Genomic DNA, 12,680 nt, shown 5'->3' with positions numbered 1-12,680 from the left:
TATGTTGATTGCAGTAAGGTATCTGACAAAGTCCTTTTGCAAACAAGGGAGTCAAATATGGGCTAGCCCAGGCATGGGCAAACTCCCCGGATTCGAATTGTTGAAGTCCAAAACACCAGGAGGGCCAAAATTTGCCCATGTATGGTGTGCCTGGGCTAGATAATGACTGAGCTAGAAAATGGGCTTTTAAATGTATTTGTAATTGTCCAGTTGAGCCCAGAGGGTGCTTACCAATGGCTCTTCTTCATCCTAGAGAGAATTGACTGGTGGAGTGTCTCAAGATTCGTTCCTGGGTCCAGTGTTACTCAACATTTTTATAAATGACTTGTATGAAAGAAGGCATGGATATCAAATTTACAGATGGCACCAAATGAGGCCAGAGGACAGGATCAGAAATTTTAAATTACCTTTAGCAAATTGTAGAGCTCAGTCAAAACTGACAAAATGAATTTTGGCAGAAGAAATGGAACTGGTGACACTTGGCTTGACAACATTACATTACAACATGAGCCTTACTAGGCATTGTAGTAGGCTGCACACTGAACATGAATCACCAGGTTGGTGTGGTCAATGTGATTCTAGCCTGCATTAATAGGAATATAGTGTCTACACAGAGATAACTAATAATATCACTCTATTCTGTTTGGTCAGACCATGCCTGGAATAGCACACCATTTAAGAAGGAAATTGACAAGCTGGAATGTGCCTGGAGGAGGGAGACCAAAATGGTACAAGGTCTGGAAAGCATTCCCTACTAATGGAGGATGTCTAGTTTGGAGAAGAGTTAAGTTGAGACAAGATAGTGATCTTTAAACATAGGAAAGGAAGTGTTGAACATGGAGCAAGGTCCCCCCCCCCCCCCATGTTACTCCAGGGATTAGGACATGGGGAAATGGATTCAAACTACAAGAAAAGTAGGATTCTATGTAAACATTGGGAGAAACCTCCTTAGGGTAAGAGCTGCTTGACAGTGAAACACGCTGCTTGAGTTTCCTTCTCTTTGGGGGTAGCCAGGGGCAAAGGTTAACAGAGGATGGATGTCCATCTGTTGAGAGTGTTTTGATTGTGTGTTCCTGCATGGCAGGGGCTTGGACTAGATGTCTTTGTGGTCTCTTCCTATTCTGTGATTCTATGATACTGGAGGAAGAATTGAAGACCTTAAGAAACACAACCTGACACATATTCAGCAGTACCCCTATACACACAGTTTCATGGCAGAAAGTGCATCTTCCTCTCTTGTCACCTGCATTGTTCACCGAACAGCAAGAGATGGGGCAATAAAACCTTTCGTTAAGTACATACCTCTGGGAAATCAGAAAATACATTTATTTTTTTAAATAGAAAAATACTTTGCAAAAATACACAGGGCTTGTATTACACCTTTTTACTATATACAATAAGGCAGTATAAACTGAATCCTGCTGAGGGGTTATTCAGATCACTGTAATAGAAAAATTAAAAATTCCCTCAACCCAATGCTGTATCAGTTGACCCACTAATACCAACAGGTATTATTGGTCGCTGGCTGTAAAGGCTAATCGACAACATGTGGTCCTCCAGAGGTTGGGCTGCAACTCCCAGCACTCTTAATCTCTGGCCCTGCTAGCCAAGGTTTCTCGGAGTTGTAGTCTAACTTGTGGAAGGCCTCAGGTTCTGCTACAAAATAGTTTACCATACAGAAACAAAGAAGGAAAACCAGTATAGCAGATTCCCCTTCTCCTTTCAGGAATGTTTTAAATATATTAGATGTGATAAAAGAGCTTTGGTATAATACTTTTTTCACCCACAGAACTAGGTCCACCCCCCCCCCCCCCAAAATAGAAAGATCAGGAAAAATCTAACAGAAAGACATACATTAGCCTTTCACTAGAGGCATGTCAGAAAAAATGCATGAACACCACCAGCAATTATCTTGCAAGGGTGTGAATTTTTCCCCTCTCGTGTATTTAACTTTTTTTGAATGCAATATTTGGTGAAGCTACAACTAAGTATGTAGAACACGGGTGGCCAAGCGATGCCACTGATCAGGTCCACAATCAGCAAAGTGGAAAGCTGTCATCAGCTACAGTGGGTCTCTTATGCCTCTACACTTTCAGGTTTCATTTTTGCAGATTTGATTAATATGCTCTCTTTCTCGCTCTCTCCCTTCCCCCCTCTCTCTATATATACTTGAGCGAACGCTCCTCTAGGAATCTTTAGGTTCTCTAGCACAACTCCATGGTCAACCTCTGATGAGAGCCCCCCCCCCCCCCGGAAGTTGACACTAGAGTTGTGCTGAAGGATCTATAGATTCCCTGGTCAACTTCTGGTAAGAGTGCAGCCCTCTGGGAAGTTAACCATGGAGTTGTGCTGGAGGACCTAGGTTGTCCAGTACCACTTGATGGTCAACAAATGGGAGAGGGAGAATATCCCTCCAGGAATCTCCAGGTCCTCCAATACAATGCTATAGTCAACTTCTGCTGAGAATGCACCCGTTTAGTAAGCTGACCATGGAGTTGTGGCTGGAGGACCTGGAGATTCCATGGTCAACTTCGGGTAAGAGGACAAACCTCAAGGGAATTGACCACAGAGTTGTGTTGGAATTCAGACGTCCACCCCACCAGACTTTTGTGGCATGGTACATTGTGTGTCATTACAATGGTGTCTTCCTGGTGCTTGCTAAAGGAGAGCTGCCATCATTCCTCTTCTTTGGCAGGTCTTGTCCACTCTCCATGTAAGTAGGAATAAAGAGGTGAAAGAGCAGATCAGCCACCTGTTTGCTAACACTGGAATGAATCACACCAGTATACAGAAGCTAGTGTCCAGCTCCATGCTGAAGGTCCCCTCATATCAGCAGCCAGGCCTGCCACTAATTGCACAACTGGCGGTGAATGAAGTAGATTTGTGGCACTTTGGACAGGAATGTTCTTGAAGACCAGAGGCAGCATGGAGTGGACACAAAGTCCTACTTATGTTCCAAATTACTATGGCTCAGTTCACGTGAAGAAAACATCTCCCCACCCAAAACCATGATTAGTTGCACGCAATACATATATCCCTTCTACTGGAGCAGTGTGTAATGTGGGAAAGAAACATTTTGTACAACTCCCAGAATCCCCTGGCCAGCATGACCACTGGGGCTTTTGGGAATGCTGGTTCAAAAAATCACATTCACAAGCGATGCACTGAAGTAGCACACTCTATCATTTTTGTATTGTAAAGTTTACAATTTACAATACTTGTAGCACACAGGTGAGAAATATCTTAGATACTATTGGTGTAGTTAAAGAATCTGTCGTACAGTTTTTCATTTTTTTTAAATGAAAGACAGCCTGAATCTCTCAACTAACATTTGAGAAAGATCTGGAGTTGTTTTTGTCACACACTGTGTCAGCTCTGCAACAACATATCACAAGCTAGTATCAGTTGCATGTGTCTACATCATGTAATTTTAAATTCCTGCAAGTTACTCTTCAGAAATTTCACTCTGAAAAACCAGAGATAGAAAAAATAGATCTGTAAACTATCAGCATATTCTTACATGATTGAGCATAAAGCATAAAAAAGTATGCGCTACAACAACTGAGCTTAATCAGATATTTGACCAATTTTGTTCCATCTACTTTACTTGTAGTGTTACCTGAAGAGGACTGTCAAGTTTACAATTAATTAAAAGTGGGCATAAAATTATTTGGATCCATGTAGTCCAATCCACCACTCTGCATTTTGAATGCATTTGGAGCTGAGAGACAATAGCCCATATTTTTCTCTGCTTGGCTTTGTGAATATATCTGGCTGGATTCCTTTGGCGTTTCCTGAAAGGAAGGCAAGGTCTCCATTTTTGGATCAGGAAATAACACCAAAATATGGTTGTCTGCAACTGTTGAAACCTTGGTGTATTCATTTGTATCTCTGGCAACAGGACTCTTCTCAGCTTTGTGAACATTTTCTTTCTGCTTCTGCTTTGGTAATACAGCCAGCACTCCATCATGGTTGACTTTGTGGACTTCTACATAGTCCATTGGCTTTATAGATGAAGAAGGCAACCTCACAGGAGGGAATAACCACAAGGCCCTTTGGTCACCATGAACATTTAAGGGCAAGTTTGTCCCATCCTCCAACCTGGTTGGTGCTCCATTGCTAATTGTTTCAGTGGTTCTCGGTTGTTGGGAATGATGAAGCGTATTTTCACTCCTCATCAAAATAGGCGACCTGTTTCCATTCATGGCACTGAGTGCTATTTTACACACATCTGTGATCTCCTTACTGAAACAATTAGGAGTCTGACAGTTTGGCAGCTGAGGTCCTGGCCATGTGGACGCCCGTGGTCCACCACCGCTGGACCAGGGAAGCTGTCCTTCACAGTCTATATTTGTGGTTTCTGGTGTGCTTTTTATACCAGCGTTCTTTTGCACACCCTGGATATCCAGTGTTTTCAGTTCAGCTGGATTTCTGGCATCTTTGCGCTTCTCTGATAATAGAGAAGGGCTCTCACAACTTCCTCGCCCAGAATCACTGTCTGTTTCCTGGTGTGTAGAATTGGGATACTTCTTTTCGTGACTTGGCATCAGTTGCTGGTCTTCGCTGTCATCTACTTCCAAAAATTCCACCAGCAGGTCATCATAATCTGACGTGGGAGGGAAACCCTGGCAATCTAGGGCACTCAGTAATTCTTCAGTTTTCCCCGCCTGAAGGAAAACACACATACAATGATGGTGAGGGATGACTAGAATATTTGAATTAAACTATTTTATTACACTCAAAACTGCAACAGACACAACAGTGGTACAAGTAGTGTAACATACTACTTTTGTGTTTCGTACTTTCTTACAATATAAACTTTCATAGACCACAGCTCAGGATTACCCCAAAGAGTAACACATTATGGGGCAAGTAACCGCTAGAGCAGTGATTCCCAACCTTTAGTCCTCCAGGTGTTTTGGACTTCTGCTCCCACGACTGGCTGGGATTTCTAGCAGTTGAAGTCCAAAACACCTGAAAGGCCAAAGGTTGGGAACCACAGCACTAGTGGTAGAACCATGTTGAACTTTTTGATGCTTCTATCAAAAGGGGCTGGTTTTTGTCCTTGAGTTACAAACATCCACATTACAAATTACTATAACTCTCATAACCTCATGAATGAACCATTGGCCATTCTTACTAAGGCTGTGGAAGCTGAACTGCTATGACATCTGAAATGTTATAAATCCATCACCACTGTGATAAAAGAACAAATGGTCTTTCTAAGGGTCAAACGATACCTGGCTCTGATTACATTCTAGAATACAAGACTTTCACAAAAAGCCACAAATGGTGCTCTAATTGTTTCTTCTCATTGTTTCACTTCTGAGTCATATCAGGCCCATTTATTGTATTGGCATGGTTTTTAGAAGCTCCCATTAGCAGTCTTTTCCTGTAAGCAAAGACTATACATGGCTATACAAGACAGCAGAGATCAAAGGACCAAAGCCTCGTCTCAATTTGCAGTCCTGTTCTGGAATGAATTTTGTGTATCCACACAAAACAATTGTTTTCCAGAATGGCTTTTAGGGGAAGACCATTCCTAACTTCAAGAGCAAACCATATCATTATTGTATAGATTAGAGCTCAGAGTAAAATCAGATTTTGTCTTGCTTTCAATTCGGGGAATTGAAGCCCCCAGGGGTGCAATGGGTTAAACCCTTGTGCCAGCAGGACTGAAGTCCGATAGATCAAAGGTTCGAATCTGGGGAGAGTACAGATGAGCTCCTTCTGTCAGCTCTAGCTCCCCATGTGGGGACATGAGAGAAGCCTCCCACCAGGATGGTAAAACATCAAAACATCTGGGCATCCCCTGGGCAACATCCTTGCAGATGGCCAATTCTCTCACACCAGAAGCAACTTGAAATTTCTTAAGTCGCTCCTGACATGAAAAAAATGGGCAATTGGGCCACAGCAGAAGCTTTTACACGTTGGAAGTGTTTAATATTTACAACATTGAATTCTCAACATTTTTGTCACCAAATGCAAAGGCGATAATATCCGTGCTTTGATTTTACTAAACGCACAAAGGCTCACCTCTAATAGCTGAGCATCAAAGCCTTTGATTTTTGGACGTGGAACGGGTGGCAAAAGCCGGGCCACCATGCTGTAAAGGGAAAACAAGATAGGAGAAAAAAAGATATGAAGGCAACAATTCAGTTTACACTTAGCCTCCCCCCCCCCCCCGCCCCAATCCCAATTATCGTATGCATGTAGTGCTGAAATAGACCTCCAGGTCCTCTGCTGCAGCAGGATTTAATTGTTGTCTTTTCTAATAATTTTAATAACTGTTTTGGAATACCTTTGAGCAGTTTTTCACAGTCTGGCACTCTCTAGATATATCCCCCCAAACCCACAGGTAGCACATAAAATTGGGACACTGGCTATGGATGATCAGGCTTATGAACAAACACATTTGGAGTGTTTGAGGCTAAAAAGGAAAAGCTCACAGAGTATGGGTGTGCTCTTCTGCTGTTTGTAACCCACATAGCAATATTCAAAACTTTACACCTCAGGTGCAACTTTTACTTGACCCTCAATTTTTCTAATACAACATTTCTGAGCTTCTACACATTCATCCATTTATGGTGGCCCAGCGTTTCTGAGTTTGAAAAACCTCTAAGTCAGAGAAAAATTATCTTGCTTCCTGAGCTTTTGTATGCATTTTCTTTGTGAACCGAACTGCTCTTGTGTTTCCACAGCAGCAGGAAAAAAATCCTGGGTTGCTAAGTAGCGGGAGAGCAAAGCTCAGAATGAGAAGCAATGCATGCATGTTTTGTGCCTGGACGGCCCCAGGTTCAGTCTCTGGCACCTTCAGTTTCAAGGTTTCTGAGCAGCAGACACTGATGAATTCTACGCTGATGCCTAATGTTTGTGCATGTGAATATTTGCTTTATATAGCAGGCCTCACAATGGAAGCTAAATGAGTATGCTTTTAAAGCAAGGGTGGGAAGTCTGTGACCCTCCAGTTGTTGTTAGACTGCAATCCCTAGCATTCCTCACCATATATTTGCCAGAACCACTGGGAATTGCAAGCCAATAATAAGTGAAGATGTGTGAAGGGAGGGAAAGAGAATCAGAGAAAGATTGAGATAAAGAATGAGTGAATCGGGATGTGACAACGGTGTCCAAGGAGAGGGTTTTCTTATATCCACTGCTTATGCCGCAGACCTGAAAACAGTTGCCTAAAGATACATTAGAAGCCTATTTGCTGCTAGAAGGCAGCTGTCATTCTGATGGCTTTCTCCCTCATTGTGGCTGCTATTTATATAAGGAAAAATCACAGCTATTACATACAGGTATAATATGACTCATATTTTGAAGTCCTCAGCAAATCTTATTGGAAGCATATTGTAGAACTGCACTATTAGCCACAGTTTTGTGTATCCACACAAGAACCAATTCTGTTGTTTTTACACATTTCGCAAGGTCAAAAGTGACAACTTACTTCGTTCTTTTCAAAGCCAGAGTGCAGACCATGATCAAACACACAGCAAATGATAAACAAGCCACAAAGATCCAAACAAGTATATCCTTCACTCTGACGTCTAGGAGAAAAATAAAATAAAATAAGAAGAGCTTATATTTAACGTTGCATTTCAGTGCACTACATTTTAATTGAGCACCTTACTGCCATTTGAGCACCATAGTAACCCAAGGATAAATTAAGATGGATTGAACACCCCAAATTTCTACAACAGGCTAATTTATAAGATTTCAGCAAAGTTTTCCAAGTGCTAGTGTAACACCTGTTATACCTCATTTCTCCACAGTTAAATTCAAGTTATTGCCAAAATGTATATACATTCCCAAAAATAAGGCAGTGTCTTATATTAATTTTTGCTCCTAAAGATGTGTTAGGTCTTATTTCCGGGGGATGTCTTGTTTTTCCATTAAGAAGAATTCCTATTTATTGATGAAAAAAAAAAGGAAAACATTTATTATATACTGTACAGTAGTTGTCAGTATATAATAAATATAGTGTCCCTCATACACAGGGCCACTGTCTGGAGACTGTAAGAAACTCCACGCCTATCTGTTGAGATGTTGAATCTAACATGGTCACCTTCCAACAGCAATTCCTGGACCACTTGTACAGCAGGGATGGTATTGCAGCTGCCAGCCACCAGGGGGAGCATGCTTCCAAACAAAAACTTTGCTAAGTCTTACTTTCAGGGGAAGCCTTATATTTATCAGTCCAGCAAAACCTCTACTAGGTCGTATTTATTATTATTTATTTACAGTATTTATATACCGCCTTTCTCACCCTTGGGGGGACTCAAAGCGGTTTTATTTTTAGGTCTTATTTTCAGGGGATGTCTTATTTTCAGGGGATGTCTTATTTTCGGGGAAACGAGGTATTGATTACAGTTGCATCTCATCTTTCCTCCAAGGAGCTCACAGAGCCCATTCCTCTAATTCTTACAACCACTCTGCAAAATATGAACAATTTTTAAATTTCCACTCTCACAACAAAAATTTGACAGGGATAAGTGATTCAGCAATAGGGCTTCCAACTTAAATCAATCTTTACTTTCTAGTGACCAATCCTAAAACAAAACATGTTAAATTTTCTTTACATCCATACTGCTGATATCTTCCTACTGATGTCTTACTGTGGCTCTCTTTTGCCTTGTTTTATATTGATCTTATGTTGTCTCTTCTTTCTATAGCTTTGGTTATAATTTAGGAAAGTGGAGCATAAATAACAAGCCTTTAAAAGTAATTACGGGCATCACCGAGTTTCAAACATCCACATTACAAATGACTCATAGTTAAGAATGGAGGTGAGACAACAGGAAATGAGGGAAATCTACTCCTTGGAAAGGAAATTCACTCCTGAAAGAGTTATTAACATGGGAGAAAAGGTGTCTCAACTGAAGCTTTATCTCCAATCCTTGTTTCTACAACAAGTCATTTTTTTTCAAAATCCAATTATCACAAGGACAGAAAGTGAAGTGAAATTTTCTGAACAGGGGCACGGACAGCACAACAAACACCACAGGGGTGTTAACCTTTCCCTATGCTATCCAAAGTGTGTGTATGTGTGTGTATTATAGAATCATAGAGTTGGAAGAAATCTCATGGGCCATCCAGTCCAACCCCCTGTCAAGAAGCAGGAAAATTGCATTCAAAACACTCCCGACAGATGGCCATCCAGCTTCTGTTTAAAAGCCTCCATAGAAGGTGCCTCCACCACACTCTGAGGCAGAGAGTTCCACTGCTGAACAGCTCTTACAGTCAGGAAGTTCTTCCTAATGTTCAGGTGGAATCTCCTTTCCTGTAGTTTGAAGCCATTGTTCCACGTCCTAGTTTCCAGGGCAGCTTGCTCCCTCCTCTCTATGACTTCTTTTCATAGATTTATACTATCATATGGAGTTACACTTCAAAATACACTTGTTCTGACTTACACATATTCAGTTTAAGAACAAACCTACAGAACCTTCTATTTCTGTAGGTTTGTTCTTTGTACTTCTATTGAGATTTCAGATTCACAGCTTGTTTGTGGTCTTGGATTCAGATCTGGGCTTGGATGTTACATTGACAGTTCCAAGCTCTAACCTCTTAAGAATTATTGACTTATTATGTTTGAAAATTTAAAATTAATAACCTATTTTCTCTTTGTTGAGAAGTAACACAAAACACACCTTCAAAATGAATCTCCTTCACCTCATAACTAGAAAATGAACTGAAATACAGCTGTTATCATTATATCTTTTATTATGCTACAATTATAAGAACCTACATGGAGTTGTGGTCTGAGTGCTGGGCTATGACTCTGGTAGACCCAGGGTTCAAATCCTTGCTTGGCCATAGAAATCTCACAGACAGATCCTGGGCAAGTCACACTCTTTCGGGTGAAGAGGAAGATAATGGCAAACCCATTCTGAGTAAATATTGCTGAAGAAACTATGTCCTTATACAATGGAGTCAAAGTGAAGGCACATTATAACACAACACAGTTTCCTAATAAGGTTGGTTAAAGATGCCTCTGTTGTTAATAATAAGGAATATGTTTCTTAAGATACATTTTTCTAAACTTTAAATTAAGCTGCATGGTTGACATTACTCACTTAGAAGAGATATATCAAGTACCACTCTCACCTTTTTGGAGTTTAATGTAACTTTGGGGACTCCAGTCGCTCCACAAGCCATGGTCAGACCTGCAGCGGACTTGGGCAACGTATCTTTCCCCTGGATTTAAACTGTACATCTTGTAAGTGGTTCTATGTCCAACAAATATTTTCTGGAAAGATGTAAAGAAGGGAGGGAGTACATTATAACAACAGCAATAATGACCATTATAGGAAAGATGATATGGCGTTGTTTCAGAACATTATTCAGCAATGCAGGCAAATCACAGAAGGACAATTTTCTTTTTTTCTCTTCCCATAACAATGGAACTTGGGGATCAATAAATAGAATAAACTTGCAACAGGTTGTAGTCAAACAATAAGGAAGTACAGTAGGTGGGGATTAAGGAGTGCAAGACACCTATGGCAGTGGGAAAAACATAAATAAACAAACTACTTTTTTAACTTTGGAGAAATATCTTGGTCCTCCAAGGCAACACTGTGGTTGATTTCTGTTGGAGGTTGACCATAGAATCATACTGAAGGACCAAGAGTTTCATAGAGAAGTGTTCTCTCCAGGAATCTTTTGGTCCTCTAGTGTGTCTCTATGTTCAATTTCTGGTGGATGTTGATCTTAGAGTTGCCCTAGAGGACCTAGAGATTCTTAAAGATAACATACTAATCAAATACACAAAAGTTAAACTTGCAAATGTAGAGGGTGGATTGTACATCTTCACAACCCCAGAATTTGGTGACAGTCATTATTATGGTGCCATATTGAGCTTTCCTGTCATTAAGATTTAGATGTAGTCATATAGATTGGACCACCTCCTCACCTCTGCAGGGTTTGTTTTTTTTCCCACCCCAAAACCAGTTTTGGGTGAAAATGCCATCTGGGGAACATGGTTTTAACCCTAAAGGCTCTTTTATGGTACACTCAATCTGCGAAGAGTCCAAAATAACCCTAAATATGATGATAGTATGGTATGCAAAGCAAAACTGGGCTCCCAAGTACCAGTACATGCCCACCTGCGGTTTATGCAACGGTCCTGATTGGTTCTCTCTCTGTTCATGCTGATTATTTGTTAAGAGAGAGAAGAACATAATGTCCACTAAGATCTATGGCAGTGAGGGGCAAGGTTTAAAGGTCTGAGGACATCTCCCCATCCCCTTGGCCCTCTGCAGTCATGTGAACCCTACACTATTAAACAAATTAAACAAACAAATAAGGCCATATTTTGCTTGCTAAATAGTTTTTAACTAGGGTTAACAATTATAATTATATTCTTTTAAAATATAATTTGAATGCAACAGTGGACAACTTCTATGGGTCCATGGGCCAGTGATATGCTTCTCTGGCACCTTCTAGGGCAGTGGTTCTCAACCTTCCTCATGTTGCAACCTTTTAATACAGTTCCTCATGTTGTGGTGACTCCCTACCATAAAATTATTTTCATTGCTACTTAATAACTGGAATTTTGCTACTGTCATGAATCATAATGTAAATATGCAGGATGTATTTTCATTTACTGGACCAAATTAGGCACAAATACCCAATACGCCAAGATTTGAATACTGGTGGGGATGGGGGGGGGGTTGATTTTGTCATTTGGGAGTTGTAGTTGTTGGGATTTATAGTTCACCTACAATCAAAGAGCATTCTGAACTCCGCCAACGATGGAATTGTACTGAACTTGGCACACAGAACTCCCATGACCAATAGAAAATACTGGAATGATTTGGTGTTTTGGAGCTGTAGCTCATCCAGAGAGCACTGTAGCTACATCCAGAGAGCACTGTGGGCTCAAAAACTAATGGATCTGGACCAAACTTGGCATGAAAACTCAACATAGGGAAAATGGACCTTGACATTTGGGAGTTATAGTCACTGGGATTTCTAGTTCACCTACAATCAAAGAGCATTCTGAACTCCATCAACACAATTGGGCCAAACTTCCCACATAGAACCCCCAGGACCAACAGAAAATACTGTGTTTTCTGGTCATCTTTGGCAACCCCCCTGACACCCCCTTTCCAACTCTCCCCCTGGGGTCCCAACCCCCCCCCCCCCCAGGTTGAGAAACACTGTTATATGGGATGTCATGGCTGAATGTCAGTAAAAAAAAAACCAACAAAATGCCACCAAATGCTGGCAATGATTGGTTAAAGGTAATTAAAACAGACAGAAAGTACTTGTTTTATTTAGATGTTCTTGATTTATCACCAACATTTGTCAGAAATCTGTGAAAGCCTACTTCACACATGAGAGAAGGCCTTCTTGTTGTCTGCCCTACACTTATGGAATGTACTTCCAAAGAAGTCTCATTAGGCCTCTCCATATTGCTGACAGATAAAGACAGACTTGCTGTCAAAAACTGCTTCCAATGTCTGTTATGGTCAGAAGATTTTAAAACTGATGCACCAGACTTTTAATATTTTTACTGCTTATGTATTATTAGTGGTGTGTTTTTTAAGTTATTTTAACTCACATTTAAACTAGTTTATGGTGATTTTATTGGAATCTCTAAAATTAAGCTGAAATTTACATCCCAAACCTGGGAGAAAGTTAAAACAAATGACTAAATAAATAGTTTTGGAACCAACATT

General features: G+C 40.7%; 1 protein-coding gene across 6 annotated transcripts in view; it reads right to left on the bottom strand.

Annotated features, from left to right (window-relative positions):
- Positions 1-1,812: 1,812 nt before the first annotated feature.
- Positions 1,813-12,680, bottom strand: part of PRLR (prolactin receptor) — a 173,422-nt gene continuing 162,554 nt past the window's right edge. For all 6 annotated transcript variants that reach the window (XM_060761381.2, XM_060761384.2, XM_060761383.2 and 3 more), the window contains 4 exons: positions 10,105-10,246; positions 7,448-7,547; positions 6,037-6,106; positions 1,813-4,667 (listed from right to left, as the gene is read on the bottom strand). In XM_060761381.2, coding sequence (XP_060617364.2) covers positions 3,645-4,667; positions 6,037-6,106; positions 7,448-7,547; positions 10,105-10,246 — 1,335 coding nt within the window. In that variant the 3' untranslated portion in view covers positions 1,813-3,644. The remainder of the gene's footprint in view (positions 4,668-6,036; positions 6,107-7,447; positions 7,548-10,104; positions 10,247-12,680) is intronic.

The sequence above is a fragment of the Anolis sagrei genome, chromosome 2 (genome assembly GCF_037176765.1).
Source record: "Anolis sagrei isolate rAnoSag1 chromosome 2, rAnoSag1.mat, whole genome shotgun sequence".
NCBI lineage: Eukaryota > Metazoa > Chordata > Lepidosauria > Squamata > Dactyloidae > Anolis > Anolis sagrei.
Note: the sequence above shows the minus strand (reverse complement) of the source record. Positions and strands in the feature narration are given on the sequence as shown.